At 46.1% G+C, this 15529-nt stretch overlaps 1 protein-coding gene across 5 annotated transcripts; it reads left to right on the forward strand.

Annotated features, from left to right (window-relative positions):
- Positions 1-2693: 2693 nt before the first annotated feature.
- Positions 2694-14941, forward strand: ZSCAN25 (zinc finger and SCAN domain containing 25). 5 transcript variants are annotated; one of them, XM_032328292.1, is made up of 7 exons: positions 2694-2748; positions 4680-4791; positions 6096-6513; positions 7676-7877; positions 8461-8552; positions 9144-9270; positions 11408-11448. In XM_032328292.1, the coding sequence occupies exons 3-7, from the start codon at positions 6127-6129 to the stop codon at positions 11419-11421; spliced, it is 822 nt and encodes a 273-aa protein (XP_032184183.1). In that variant the 5' UTR covers positions 2694-2748; positions 4680-4791; positions 6096-6126; the 3' UTR covers positions 11422-11448. The 5 variants fall into 5 exon arrangements, with proteins under 5 accessions (XP_032184183.1, XP_032184184.1, XP_032184180.1 ...); XM_032328289.1 differs by lacking the exon at positions 11408-11448 and adding an exon at positions 13179-14941 and having other exon boundaries at positions 2702-2748; XM_032328290.1 differs by lacking the exon at positions 11408-11448 and adding an exon at positions 13179-14941 and having other exon boundaries at positions 2702-2748; positions 6099-6513.
- Positions 14942-15529: the final 588 nt, after the last annotated feature.

The raw sequence follows: 15529 nt of genomic DNA on the forward strand, positions 1-15529 counted from the left end.
GGAGGAGAGAGCACAAACGGGGAGAGAGGGTGAGGGAGAGGGAGAAGTAGGCTCCCCACTGAGCAGGGAGCCCAGTGTGGGGCTTGATCCGAAGACCCAGAGCGGAAAGCAAATGCTTAACCAACTGAGCCACCCAGGTGTCCCTACAGCTTTTTCTTACATTATTTCAATATCACAATAGATATTTCAGTTTTTTACTTCATTATTTAAGCCCATCATTGTCCTGTGCGTTCTCAGCAGGTAATATCACTGGGGAAAGAGGCCAAGAATGAACTCCTCAAACACCTCTAGAATGATTTTAAAACCATCTACTTCAGGAATCAGCCAGCTACAGTCCTTGTGTCAAATCAAGTGCCGGGTGTGAGCTAAACATGGTTTTGACATTTTTACAGGATTGCAAAAATGCAGAATATATGAAAATGCATCCAGCAAAACTTAGGATAGTTATTTCTGGCCTTTCGTGGAAAAAGTTTGCTGAGCCCTAACCTAGACCATCACTCTTTGAATCTTTTTGAATCTTTTCTTCCCAATTCCTCTCCAAAGCTTCCCTGGAAACCTGTGATCTGATCCAATCTCCTCCTGCCTCTGCCAGAATGCTCTCTTCTCTGTGTCTTCTCCATGGCAAGCTGATGGAAGGTTTTTGATATCACTAGGAATAGCTTAGTGTTCCCAGATAGACTGAGCCAATCAGGCAATTTCATTTGGCCCTGGATGTCAAGGTTGTCTAATAACTCTCAGATGTGAGTGCATGTTAGCGGATGGAGGCTATCCAACACTATTCCCAAGGTGGATTGATTACATAATTTGTAATATAAAAAAATCTGTGATCCTCTGAGCCCAGTGGACTTGGTCCCGAATGCGCCATAAGGTATGGACCTAACATTATTTCTTTCCAGATAACCAACAAGTTGTTTGCTTTTAAAATGTTCTTTCATTTTTTTAAATTTATTTTTTTAAAATTTTTTATTTCTTTTCAGCATAACAGTATTCATTGTTTTTGCACCACACCCCGTGCTCCATGCAATCCATGCCCTCTCTAATACCCACCACCTGGTTCCCCCAACCTCCCACTCCCCGCCCCTTCAAAACCCTCAGATTGTTTTTCAGAGTCCATAGTCTCTCATGGTTCACTTCCCCTTCCGATTTCCCTCAACTCCCTCTCCTCTCTAACTCCCCATGTCCTCCATGCTATTTGTTATGCTCCACAAAGAAGTGAAACCATATGATAATTACTATCTCTGCTTGACTTATTTCACTCAGCATAATCTCTTCCAGTCCCGTTCATGTTGCTACAAAACTTGGGTATTCATCCTTTCTGATGGAGGCATACTACTCCATAGTGTATATGGACCACATCTTCCTATCCCTTTGTCCACTGAAGTACATCTTGGTTCTTTCCACAGTTTGGCGACTGTGGCCATTGCTGCTATAAACATTGGGGTACAGATGGCCCTTCTTTTCACTACATCTGTATCTTTGGGGTAAATACTCAGTAGTGCAATTGCAGGGTCCTAGGGAAGCTCTATTTTTAATTTCTTGAGGAATCTCCACAGTGTTTTTCAAAGTGGCTGCACCAACTTGCATTCCCACCAACAGTGTAAGAGGGTTCCCCTTTCTCCACATCCTCCCCAAGACATGTTGTTTCCTGTCTTGCTAATTTTGGCCATTCTAACTGATGTCAGGTGGTATCTCAACATGGTTTTAATTTGCATCTCCCTGATGGCTAGTGATGATGAACATTTTTTCATATGTCTGATAGCCATAAAATGTTCATTCTTATAAATATATGCGGCTTTGCTCATTTACCAAATTATTTCACCCTCTCTCTCATCCTCCAGATCCAATCAATCCTCAAACCCTGGCAATGTTACTACCCCAGTAAGTTTCATATCGAATCACTCTTGGCAATTTCTGGTCTCAGGGACTGTCCCAGGTCTGTACCATCCTCTCTCTCCTGGACTGCTTCTTAAGCTTCTTTTTAAGCAACAGTCAGTCATCTCGTTTCTCCACCTCCCTCCCCTCTTGCTCGGTCTTTCTTGAAGGGTTCTCAGCAGCATCTTCACAAATTGTGTCCCTTCCCGCCTTGAAACCTTTCCATGGCTCCCCATTGCCTTTAGCTCACCAGCTGAAATACTAAGTTTAACCGTGTGCTCCAGTGGCCCGGGTTGTGTGGGAATGCCGTCAACCCCTCCCCACTCACTGGGGACACTCACCTCACTTTTTAAAAGCTCACCCTTCAAATCTGAGCTGAGGTGCCCCTCCTCCAGGAAGTCTTCCCTGACTCCCTCCTCCAAACTATTCGCGGGGGAGGCCCCTCTTATGTGAACCTATAGAATTCGGTGCTTCCCTCCGTCACCCTCGGCCCCTGCGCCTTGCACAAAGTACAGGAAGCGCGGAATAAGCACGTGTTGGCCTATACAGCCTGTTGAAAGAGGCTTCATGCCCAGTAGTGTGTCTGGAGGGACCTTCTCACGAAGGGAAAGCAGATGCCAAGGCGCGGAGGCGCCAAAAGACCTGACGACTGTGAGGACCTCGAGCCTCTAGGGCACGAGTTAGCCTGGGAAGAGCAGCTCAGTCTCCCCGGACAGGCCCAGTGGACCGGCGACCATAGAGACTCCCCGACCTCCGGGAGTCCTAGAGAGGAAGCGGAAGGGGGCTCTTTCCTCACGCACCTGTCTGACAGCGTCCGCGGCCCACATCCGGTCCTCTGAGCGCTCGGGCCTGGCTGGCGTTGTTGAAGGGCTGCGGGTGAGTGTTGGGTTGGGGCGACGCGGGGCGACGCGGGGCGGCGGGTGAAGGCGGCGGCGGGGCAGGGTTTCGGGGCCTCTGCGGGCTGAGGCGGTCGGGGGGGGGGCAGCGTTTCGGGGCCGCTGCGGTGGCGGCGGCGGGGCTGAGGTAGCGGGCGGCGCGTCTCCCCGGAGCAACCTCCCGCGGCACGGAGGCCTTGGTGGGGCGGGACGCAGGGGCTCAGGTGGGAGCGGACCCGGGCCCGCCCGGCCAGGGTTACCTCAGCGCTCGGGGCGTCCGCGAACTCGAGACCTGGAACCAGAGCAGCCCTCTCAGAAAATCGAAAGTAGCCATTTTAGATCAAGACGTGGGACGCTCACGTAAAGAATGGCTTCTCTTTTAAGCCTTCTCTTCGTGAAGGGCCAGGGATGAAGGATGAAAAAGGACCTGGCGCGCCTTCAGGGAGTCTGGTAGTCGGAGACACGCTGGTAAACATTTGCGCCGTAGCGCCCTAAATTCAACAGGGGAGTGAATGGGAGTGAGTACGCGCAGTAGCTGGGAAGTCGCGAGAGAAGTCTCTCTTGGTGCAGCAGAGAAAAATGAACGGGTTGAAAATGAAAAATGGGCTTACGAAGGGTGTATAAGTGCAGAGCACCCAATAGGATATTAAGTAGAAGTTTCGGAAGTACCTCCTGCCAGTTTGATTATTCTCTGTAGGTTAAGAGTGATCTTTCCCTTCTCCAAAAACCCAGCCCCTTCTCCACTTTCGACTCCCAAGTCTGTCTCCCCAGCCTGGGTACCGCGCACCCCCAGCCTGAACCCGTCGTGAAATGGAATAGTATTCAGCCAGTCTAGTGTAAGCCCCTTCTTTTTTCATGAGTACTTGAACCGACATTAACCTTTTTCTCATTTTGGCTCCCCCTGTGGTTTATCTGCAGCTTATCTTTTGGGAGGCCGACCTTGGTCATCTAACGTCTTACAGCTCTAGTTTCTTCATTTGAAAAGTAGGGGGAGTAATACTCCCTATACAGAATGGTTATTTATTTTTTTTTTAAAGATTTTATTTATTTATTTGACAGAGAGAGATCACAAGTAGGCAGAGAGGCAGGCAGAGAGAGAGAGAGGAGGAAGCAGGCTCCCTGCTGAGCAGAGAGCCCAATGCGGGACTCGATCCCAGGACCCTGAGATCATGACCTGAGCCGAAGGCAGCGGCTTAACCCACGGAGCCACCCAGGCGCCCTACAGAATGGTTATTAAGTATTGAATGAGAGTGTGTGCTCACAGGCTTTCTAACTGGTAGAGCCTACAGGAGTTAAAAAATCTTAATTTTTTTTTAATTTAAAAATATATTTTATATTTTAAAAATATATATAATATATTAAAATATTATATTTGTTTGTTTGACGGAGAGAGAGAGAGAGAGAGAGAGAGAGCGAGCGCGCACAAGTAAGCAGAGCGTCAGGGAGAGGGGGAGAGAGAGAAGCAGGCTCTTTGCTGAGCAGGGAGCCTGATGTGGGGCTCGATCCCAGGACCCTGGAATCATGACCCGAGCTGAAGGCAGCCGCTTAACCAACTGAGCCACCCGGGCGTTCCCCCCCCCCTTTAAAAAAATTTTTATTTTAGAGGGAGAAAGCAGGGGGTGGAGGGGCAGAGGGAGAGGGAGAGAATCCTGAAGCAGACCATGTGCTGAGGAGGAACACAAAGCAGTGCTGGATCCCAGGACCCTGAGATCATGACCTGAGAGAAATCGAGAGTCTGCCCTTAACTGACTGAGCCATCCCAGAAGTTAAAAATCTTTTGACCAATTGTAATGATACATATATGTCACTCTTTTGTTTTCTTTAGGCTGAGCACACGGTCACATCCAAGCTACTGGCAAGTCTATTGGTTTTACCTCCAGAATATGTACCAATTGTAATGATACATATATGTCACTCTTTTGTTTTCTTTAGGCTGAGCACACGGTCACATCCAAGCTACTGGCAAGTCTATTGGTTTTACCTCCAGAATATGTCTTGACTGTCTGCTTTGTCACCATCCTGAGCCTCTCCTGCTTGGACCACTGTAAGTGCTGCTTCCCTTCCTGTCCCCTCTAAACTATAGTCCATTGACATACACAGGCAAAATAAACTTTCTTTTCTTTTTTTTTTTCTTTTTAAAGATTTTATTTACTTGACTCACAGAGAAAGAGCACAAGTAGGCAGAGTGGCAGGCAGAGGGAGAGGGAGAAGTAGGCTCTCTGCTGAGCAAGGAGCCTGACATGGGGCTCGATACCAGGACCCTGAGATCATTACCTGAGCCGAAGGTAGCCACTTAATCGACTGAGCCACCCATGTGCCCTGCAAGATGACTTTTATAAAACATGTGGCTCCTTGCTAAAGTAAGATTAACTCATAATTTTTAGTGTGTTCCAGTTCCTGGATAATCTGGTTCTGCCTGCCTCTGCCGCCTCTTCTCGTGCAGCGTTGTCACTCCCTTAACTCTGCAGAAGCCATACTTCACTTTGGCTTGTTCTCAGATATACAGAGTAATTTCTGGTCTCAGTCCTTGTGTGTGGAAAAATCTGAATGACTGATTCATTCTCATCCTTTGGGTCTCAGCCTACATGTAATTTTTTCAGAAAATTGTTCATCCTCCATTAACAGCACTGTACATATTTCCTTTCTAGAACTTATTTCCATTTATAATTTTAATTTATTTGCATGTATATATTTTTTCTGTCTGCTGTGCTAGTATATGAGTATCAAAGGGTAAGTGCTGTGTTTGTCTTGTTTTATATTTTTTATATATATATATACATATATATATATTTAAGATTTTATTTATTTATTTGAGAGAGAGCAAGAGAGGGAGAGAGAACACAGAGGGAGGTGGAGAAGCAGACTCCCTGCTGAGCAGAGAGCCTTACACAGGGCTTGATCCCAGGACTCCAAGATCATGACTGGAGCTGGAGGCAGATGCTCAACCGACTGAGCAACCCAGGCACCGCATCTGTATTATATTTCTGGTTTTTGCAGGTTTGGCATATATATTTACTGAAAATGTATTACACCTTTGGAAGAGTAGGTCTGTGTGGCTGATCTAATTATAACCTATTTTATATTCTCTGATTTTCGTGTTATTTCCCTGATGAGATCCTGCAGTGTTTGTGGGCATAAAGTAAAGTCTCTACATTTTTCTGCACATACTTGGTAGTTAGCATAACTAACTAGAATTGATGTAATTTTTAGGATATATGTTCAGTTTTTTGAAAGTAATTGTCATGTTCTCCAGCAGAAGAGCCATTGATGGTAGGCACAGAACTGGGATGGACTGATTTTTTCTTTTTCTCATTTATGCTTCCATTATTGTTTGTCTGGCCTTCCCAGCAGACACTCAGTCTTCTGGGAGGGTGTGAAGATGCTTAAAGAGCGTCCAGGGATGGCAGAAGACCCTCAGCAGCCGATGGGTGTTCCTGTGGTAAAGCTGGAGAAAGAGTTGCCATGGGGCAGGGGAAGGGAGGACCCTAGTCCGGAGACTTTTCGTCTGAGGTTTCGGCAGTTCCGCTACCAGGAGGCAGCTGGTCCCCAGGAAGCCCTCAGGGAACTCCAGGAACTCTGTCGCCAGTGGTTGAGGCCTGAGCTGCACACCAAGGAGCAGATCTTGGAGCTGCTGGTGCTGGAGCAGTTCCTGACCATCCTGCCTCGGGAGTTCTATGCCTGGATTCGGGAGCATGGCCTGGAGAGTGGCAAGGCTCTTGTGGCCATGGTGGAAGACTTCACAGAGAGAACATTGGAGGCCAAGGCGGTGGGTGAGAAGGGGGAATCTGGGTCTTGTTTCATTGGTGTGGGAAGGGGAGATTTAAAGGATTGAAAGGTTTGAGGAAGCAGTGGGAGTCGATGAGGTATACAGTCTCCTTCCCCTGCTCCCAGACTCCCTGAAGTACTTTCTGGAGGGCAGTGGAGTTTTCAGCAAGAAAATCCATTCTCAGGGAAGGTGCAGGGCTTGTAGAAGGGCTGTTAGCTTCCTTTTTTGGTCATCAGGACAAGAGGCCTGGCCATATTTCCCTTGTGAGCCTCAGGCCCAAGGAACCTTACTTTTAAGGTTCCTCTTTGGGCAGGATGCATGTGAGAATGCAGAGAATTCCAGTTGGGTGAATATTCTTCTTAAGAAGCATGGTCTGCACAGTGCAGTTTCCACATCTGGGATATCATCTTAAGTGGCTCACATCAGCGATTCTGTGGTGGTGGTCTGGTGATGCCAGGCAACTGCATCTTAGATACTTTCTTGGGACTTTGGCTGGTGTCTGTGACTCTTTGGTATAATCACCTGATTATTGTCTGGGAAAGAAGAGAGCAGGACTTAACATTACTGTTTTGCTTGCAAGTAACTGTCTTTCTTAACTTCATCTTTCCTTTCCTGCTGTAGTTACCCCAGACTTCCTCCATAATCCTAAGAATTATTTTTTTACTTCCAGCCCAGAAGCTTAAAAGTAGACCCAAAGGGGCCTGTTTTTGTGAGTGTATCTCAATATGAGTTGTCCTGATTTTTCTTGCTATTTTTAGAGCTAGTTTTTTTCCTAGGTAATTCACTATGGAATCAGAGCTTGTATTTTTTACTTTTAGCATTTGTAATTGGGGGATTTTTTTTTTCCTAGTAGGGAGTGTTTTGGGCTAAAGTTCTCAGTCAAACAATATTTAGCCTCTCTGTGACATTATGCATGGTGGAATTCTGTTAGGCTGAGGGACCCTTGCAGAATGGCATGGACATAGAACAGTTGCTCATAGCCTGATAAAGAGAGCTTAGTCTCTTTTTCACCTTCTTACCGACATCCTGTGGAAGAACCTAGCCAGCTTTTTCTTCCCCTCCCTTGCAGCTGGAATGGTTCTTTTCTAGGTTTTCTTTTTAGGTTTTAATTCAGATCCCTCCCCCAGGCCTCATTCTAATAGGTGTTGGGGACTGTCCTTAGGTTCCATGCCACGTGCAGGGAGAGCAGCAGGAGACAGCACTTGGCAGAGGCTCTTGGGAACCAGGTGTGCACCTGGGGCCGGTGGAGATCAAGCCCGAGTGGGGGATGCCCCATGGGGAAGGAGTTCAAGGCCTAGACCAAGGCACTGAGGAGCAACTCAGTCAGGACCCTGGAGCTGGGACACAAGCCTTCCAGGAGCAGGGTAAGATGCACACAGTAAAGTAAGGACATAGAAGACTGTGCTTTGTGATCCTATCCTTTACAAGTCCAGCAGTTGTTAAATGAAGTGACCTGTGGGCTGTAATTCTGATTTTTCCTGGTTACTTCCTTGACTTTAGTAGGAAAGAGATGAAGTGGAATTGTTTCCTGTATCTTGATTCTCTGATTTCTGCAGGGGGTACCCGGGATTGTGTTCTCTTACCATTTCTTTTCTTCTCTTTTCCCTCACATCCCTTCTAGAAATCTCCTAGAAATATATAGGTGACATGTAGGGATATTTTTTAAGTGGGCAGACAGACCATATCCCTGAAAGTAATGTATGACTTCATTGTGTTAGTGAATCTCAAAGGAGCTTATTGCCAGAGTGTGACCAGGGAGCTTGGCTGGCCTTCAGGGGGCAGGGCATATTGGGTTGGGATTATCTTCCCAGTGGAGAGCAGGATAGTCTGTACCCGCACCCCAGCTTTAAGGTCCTTAAGGTTCTGTGTGTCAGGCAGTGGACACCTTTGAACAGGTTAACTGCAAGGCAGCGCTAATCTTTCTTATGCTTTTTTCCCTTTGCTTAGCTCTGCCAGTTCTTCAGGCTGGTCCTGGCCTCCCTTCCGTGAACACCAGAGACCAAGAGATGGCAGCTGGGTTCCTTACAGCTGGACCCCAGGTGAGCTGTACCTCTCCCCTTCTGGGGACCATGACGTTGTTTTGAATTAGGTTCACTTTTCCTAAGGTTTCTCTGCACAACAAAGTGCTATCCACAAGTTGAACTATTTCACCTTTCTTGTTCTGATGGTTGTGGCAGGTTTGTTTTCTTCATTTTATCATCCCTAGTTGTTAACACTCACTTTTACGGCTTTGTGACTTTTTTTTTCCTTCCCGATTGACTCAGGATTACTCTTTTAATCGTGAGGAGGAAGACCTTATGGATAGAAGCCACTAGGCTTTACGTGAGGGGATAAATAGCAGCTTTGAAGCATTTGAAAAATGGAAATTGGGTTCTTTGGTTGTGAGGGTATAAGCTTAGTGGCTGCAGCAGAGACTTAGAAATACAGTGGCTCAGACGAGTCCATTACTTCCCTGTCATTAAACTGTTGAGAGGTAGGCCCTTCTGCTCCCGAGAGCACTAGCGACCCAGTTCCTTTGGTCTTCTTGGTCCATTCTTCCCTAGAGTGTTGTCTCCTGTGTTCTCTTCTGCTTTTAGATTCTTCCTACCTTGGGATTGTTTCTCTATCCATAGCAGTCTCCTTTGTTTCAGGGGTTGGGGACATTTAAAGATATGGCCTTGGCTTTCCCTGAGGAGGAATGGAGGCATGTGACCCCAGCCCAGATAGACTGCTTTGGGGAATATGTGGAACCCCGAGACTGTGGGGTCTCAGCTCCAGGTAAGACTTTCCATTCCAAAGGTAAGAAACTGAGGAATTTTAAAAGCTACAGGTCAGGGTTCTTATCCTTGCCCTGGATTTTAGAACCTGGTACTACTGACAGAAGATGAGTAAATGGGTCCAAGGAAAGAGAGTGGACCCAGGTTTAAGGAGCTGGCCACGTGTTTTCCTGTCAGGACAGGAGCAGTCAAGGGGACAAGAAATCACAAGGTAGTTATTCTGGTTGTGATGAGAGTGGCTGGTCATTAGACTCCTGGAGCACCTGCTGTGTGACTGAACCCAGGCTCGAGAGCAAAAGAACAGCAAAAGATGATCCTCTGATCTTGTTTACTTGGCAGAGATGTATTGAGTGCCCCCCTGGGTGTTGGCCCCACCTTTGCAGCTTTGTTTTGGGGCTGGACTAAGGGCATGGAGCCTTTGGAGCACGAGATGTGTGTACAGAGGATGGCAGGAGCACGGACAGAAGGGTGTTAGAAGCCAGAGAGGTCCATGTGGGCCCGTGTTACAGAGCGAGCAGAGTATCACTCTACTTCTTTAGCGCATGTAAACCCATCCTGGCTCCATCACTTACTGAGTGTGACCTGGGGCACCACAGGTGACCTTCTCAGGCCTCTGGTTTTCAGTTGCAAAATGGGAACGTTTATAGAAATCTCACGGTGTTGTCAGGATTAATATTTGGTGAATATAGTAGTGTCAGATATTTTTATTAGTAGTACAAATATTTTTAAGAGTCAGCATTTATTTATTGGCTCAGAAATGTTTATTTGGCATTTTATGTGGTCAGCATTCTGCCTTAAAAGGTGCTTGCCTCTGTGATCTTACCAGTTCAGGTGAAGAGCTCAGGTGTATATAATGTCATTATGGCGTAGCGTAAGGGGCACTAGAGGAGGGACTTAACGAGACTTGGTCCAGGACAGGGTTGTCACGCCATGGTAGTGATGTGAGTGGCCAAAGGCTACCAACATACGTTACAAAGAGGTGTAAGACTTCTGTAACAGTAGAGGATGTGGAAACCCCCGGACATAACTGTGCAGTGCAGGAGCTAGTGCAGTCGCCCAGATGGTGGTACTAGTATTTCAGCACCTTGATCCCCCTTGGGATGAGATTCTACCAGTGATGCTGCCATGTGCTGGAAGTATTCTGTTCTCCTCCTTTTCCCAGAGGGTTTTTATGTGTTCTTGGCCATTCTGATTGTTCTAGAGAGTCTGACTGTATGCTCGTCCTCTTCCCATTGTTTCAAACAACCGAACCACTTCCTTAAGTGTTTATGGGGAGTCTGGGTGGGCCAAGGTCCATTTCCCACCCATACTATCTACCAGCTGTCTCCACCATCAGATCGTCCTGGGATTTAGTCCCATTTACCTATGGCTCCTGCATTGACAGCTGTGTAGGATTGGGCCTGAGAAATCAGAATTCCATGCTAGGTAATAACTGGCACATACTCGCATCGCCTCAGTGTCCAGGTAAGGCTCGTGCTTTGCATTTAGTTTCAGTTTTATTATTCATAACACCTCAAAACTGGAAACTACTCAAATGAACACCAGCCAATGAAATAAAGAGATTTCAATACATTCTTGACAGTGTAAAAGCATATACTACCAACAGCAAAAAAAAAAAAAAAAAAAGAATAATGTAATTATAGCTATGCTCCACCATGTGGGTGAATCCTAAAAGCATAATAATGAGCAGAAGCAGCTAGAAACAATGTGTGGATCTAATGTATAAAGTTCAAGACCAGGCAAAAGCACTTTATGGTGATCAAAGTCCGGATAGCATGTTTGTCTGGTGGGCAGAATATAGTCACTGGAGGGTATGGGAGAGGGCTTTCTGGATGCTGGTAATGTTTCTTGAGTTGGATGCTGTTTACATGGTTATATTCATTATGAAAATTTGAACTCTACAGTTATGTTTTGTGCAGTTGTATTTCCTGGAAAGTTTATGAAAGAATCTATCTGAGGTGAGACTGCTGTCCTTCATCTTTGTTTAGGTCCGGAGGCATGTGAGATTTTTCTCTCTGTGTTTTAACAGCCTCACCTGAAAGGACCCTTCCCATTCCTAAGTTCTGCTTGTTGTCTCTCTCTCTTTCTTTCTTTTTTTTTTTTTTTTTTAAAGATTTTATTGATCTATTCATCTGACAGAGATCACAAGTAGGCAGAGAGGCAGACAGAGAGAGAGGAGGAAGCAGGCTCCCCACTGAGTAGAGAGCCCGATGCGGGGCTCGAGCCCAGGACCCTGAGATCATGACCTGAGCTGAAGGCAGAGGCTTGAACCCACTGAGCCCCCCAGGTGCCCCTCTTTCTCTTTTTAAAAATTTTACTTTTAGTAATCTCTACACCTGGTGTGGGACTCGAATTTATAACACTGAGATTAAGAGTCGAATGCTCCATGGACTGAGGCAGCCAGGCGCCCATTGTCTTTTTTTTTTTTTTTGCTGTTTTGGCTCCTTTGCTCCCTAGAGCCTTCCTTTTTTTTTTTTTTTTTCACCTTCCTCATCTTCTGTAAATATTTGTTCTGTTTAAATTTAGAGAGAGTTGGAGAGAGATCAGAGGAAGGACACTGAGAAGGGTTGAGGCATTTCAGTAGCATTCACAGGCATTTCAGTCTGGTAGAAGTCAGTGACAGAGTGGGTTCATTCATTCATCCAGCAGCCGGTAAGCTTGTGCGAGGCTCCTAGGAGACCTTGATTAGTAAGATCTGGTTAGGCAGAGGGAGCAGTTTGAGCAGGGACTACTTGCTGAGCAAGCATAGGGAGGATATGTAGAACTCCAAGTAGTTCATCCCTGGAATAGGTTTATAATTTCTAGGGAAGGCAGGACACCTTGATGAATGTAAAATAGCATTTTCAGTAAGATTGTGTATAAATAAGTGTAGGATGGGGCGCCTGGATGGCTCAGTGGCTTGGGGCCTCTGCCTTCGGCTCAGGTCATGATCTTGGGGTCCTGGGATTGAGCACTGCATCTGGCTCTCTGCTCAGTGGCGAGCCTGCTTCCTCCTCTCTCCCTCTCTGCCTGCCTCTCTGCCTGCTTGTGATCTCTGTCTGTCAAATAAATAAATAAAATCTTTAAAAATAAATAAGCGTAGGATAAGCAAAATGCTTGATCAGTTTATATTTTATATATATTGATACAGTATATATTGATCGGTATATATTAGCTGAAGAGAGCAAGCAGGGCATGTTTCTTCAAGGAAATCACTGAATTAGATTTAGAAGGAAATGAAAGTCTGAGTTAGTAGAAAAGTGAGTGGGTGTTAAAGTTTGGCAGAGTATTCTGTAAAAAGGTACAGAGGTAGTCTTGTCTTGGGTTGCTATAGTAGAATATTATAGACTGTGTGGCTTAAACAACAGACACTTATTTCTCAGCGTTCTGGAAGTTCGAGATCAAGGTTCCTATAGATTAAGTGTCTGGAGAGTGCCTTCTTCCTCGCTTGCAGCCAGCTGCCACCTCACAGTCTTCAGGGGGCGGACAATTGAGGGATCCATCTTGTGACTCTGTCTCTTCACAAGGGCACTAATCCCATTGTGAGGAATCATGCTTACATAACCTCTGTGTAAAGCACTCTGATTTCTCTTCCCTTTCTTTTATGGACACTAATCCCATGGAGGGCTCTACCCTCATGACTGTACCTTATTTCTTCTCAAACACCCCGTCTCCCGATAGCATCCCATTGGGGTACAGGGCTTCAACCTATGAATTTGGGGGGTTAGGGACACAAACACTCAGAAACAGATGGAGAAAAATAGAGCAAAGTCTGGTTTTAGAGTCAATGAAAGGAAACTGTATTGAGGTTTTCAGTCAGAGGGAAAAAGAAGGAATTGTGAGGGGGAAACCCTTAGGAGCCAGATTCTAACGTATAAATGTACTTTCATAGTTCCTGTAGAATCAGCCTGTATCTCCTTTGTCCTGTAGGCATTGGGAGCAAGGAGAAGGAGGCTAAAACCCAGCAGTCAGACCTCAAGGGGGCGCTTGCTCGGGTGACACCAGAGAGGTTTGGGGATGCCACTCTTCAGAGCCCTGAGCTTGGAAGAACTTGTGAGCAGGAGCCCAGTAGTTCTCTGGGAAACATGCCGGGGCCGCTGCCTCCTCAGCATGGCGTCATACCCCTGCCGGATGACCTCAAGACCCACAGCTCCTTCTGGAAGCCTTTTCAGTGCCCTGAGTGTGGAAAAGGCTTCAGTCGGAGCTCAAATCTTGTCAGACACCAGCGAACTCATGAAGAAGAGAAATCCTATGGGTGTGTCGAATGTGGAAAGGGGTTCACCTTGAGAGAGTACCTCATGAAGCACCAGAGAACACACCTGGGAAAGAGACCTTATGTGTGCAGCGAGTGCTGGAAAACCTTCAGCCAGAGGCACCACCTCGAGGTCCACCAGAGGAGTCACACGGGGGAGAAGCCCTACAAGTGTGGTGACTGCTGGAAAAGCTTCACCCGGAGACAGCATCTGCAGGTGCATCGGAGAACTCACACGGGGGAAAAGCCCTACACCTGTGAGTGCGGCAAGAGCTTCAGCAGGAATGCAAACCTGGCTGTGCACCGGAGAGCCCACACAGGCGAGAAGCCGTACGGGTGCCAGGTGTGTGGGAAGCGGTTCAGTAAAGGGGAACGGTTGGTCAGACACCAGAGGATTCACACCGGGGAGAAGCCCTACCACTGTCCTGCCTGCGGGAGGAGCTTCAACCAGAGATCCATCCTTAATCGGCACCAGAAGACTCAGCATCGCCAGGAGACCCTGGCGCAGTAAGTGTCCCATGCTGAAATGCACCTTTTTTTGCCAGTAGAAGGTCCTGGAAAGTGCAGAATCTTTCAGGACCGCAACTGGAGGAAGACCTCATTGGAAGATGCATTTGTCCTTATTCACTGAAGGGCTTTGAGGTGGGGGCTGAAGAGTGATGGGGTGCAGAAAGGTACTTTGACCCATTTTCTTTCCATTTGTTGTTAAACAACCAGGGAAAGGCCTGATTTATTTTGAGTTTCCAGAGAGCACAGCTCCTCATGTCTCTAATCCAAGTGATGTGAACAGTTTCTCACCGTCTTTTGGAGAAAGGATATCCTGAATTTCAGAGCCTCTGTTGGTTCATATCTGCCTCTTGAGCAAGTCTGGTAGTAAAGGCAAAATTTTGTCCCTTGTTGACAACTTAAGCCTCTTTTTTATGAGGGCTGTTTCTACCTGCAAGATCATTAGCTCAGACTCTTCCTTCTTTTCCATTTAACAAATATTTATTGAACAGCTACTATGTGCCTGGTGCTGGGAACACAGTGGTGAACAAGACACATGAAACCTGAGCCTCCTGGAGCTTGTGATTTAGCGGTGGAAACATACAGAAACATTAATAACTCCAGGCATTCTAAGTTATGTTTGTGCTAAGTGCTGTGTGGGAAGATAGTCTTCTGGTGCTTGGTCGTTCTGCCCTGCTGCTCCGGTGCTGGATCTTTCCCTCCCCTGTTGGGATCTCTCAGGCAGCTTTGTTTATTTTACTTTATTTGTGGCCCCCTTTGTCTCTGTACCATTGTACTCTCATCTGTAAAGTTTCCCCATTATTCCTTGTACTGTAACAACAGTTCACATCCATTAGGAAGTTAATATTTTGTTATTGATCACTGAATAAACAAAGTATTTTAAAAAACATTCAGTTCTGTATAAAGATACAATTAAATGAATCTGAACAATGAACTTGTATTAATTAATACCCTCCATTTAATGTCACTGTAGCATGTAAGATGATTTTTTTTCTATTCTTACTTCATTCTACACATTTATTGAGGCCCAACAGGAACTTGGCTAGGTGTTTCCTGTATATCAGTGAATAAAATAGGGGGAAAAGATCCTTGACCTTGAGCTTATGTTTTAGTGAATATATTTGCTCTTTAGAACCACCTAAGGTGGAACCCACTGATACTCCTGTAAACACTGTGGACCTGGGATCTGCACCTTTGTCCTTGGTCCTATCACTGTCTTGCCTTGAAATGCGTTCGCCACCTACCTCTTGTTACTAAATAGTCTTGGTGCATCTAGATCCTTGTCATCTGAGAGGCTCTTGGTCACCAGCTGGGGATGACGAGGTGGTAGTGATCTGTTTTGCATGAGTGCCAATTCAGGAAAAATAAAAGATGTTTGTGGGCACTTAAAATTACATAATAATGAGGAGATACAGTATTTGTAACTGTTTATGCTTTCTTATTTTGCCATCACTAAAGGGTTTCATTTCTGTATAAAATTCCGGAATATTCTGCTTAAAATTCTGTGTAATGAGCATGGACC

This window comes from Mustela erminea, chromosome 20, assembly GCF_009829155.1.
Source record: "Mustela erminea isolate mMusErm1 chromosome 20, mMusErm1.Pri, whole genome shotgun sequence".
Classification (NCBI taxonomy): domain Eukaryota; kingdom Metazoa; phylum Chordata; class Mammalia; order Carnivora; family Mustelidae; genus Mustela; species Mustela erminea.

Bases quoted from the DNA above. Each gene is read 5' to 3' on its own strand.
- ZSCAN25 (XM_032328289.1), top strand. From the start codon at position 6,127: ATGCTTAAAGAGCGTCCAGGGATGGCAGAAGACCCTCAGCAGCCGATG. The intron at 8,553-9,143 runs GTGAGCTGTACC...CCTTTGTTTCAG, and splicing joins TCCTTACAGCTGGACCCCAG to GGGTTGGGGACATTTAAAGA. The intron at 9,271-13,178 runs GTAAGACTTTCC...TTTGTCCTGTAG, and splicing joins CTGTGGGGTCTCAGCTCCAG to GCATTGGGAGCAAGGAGAAG.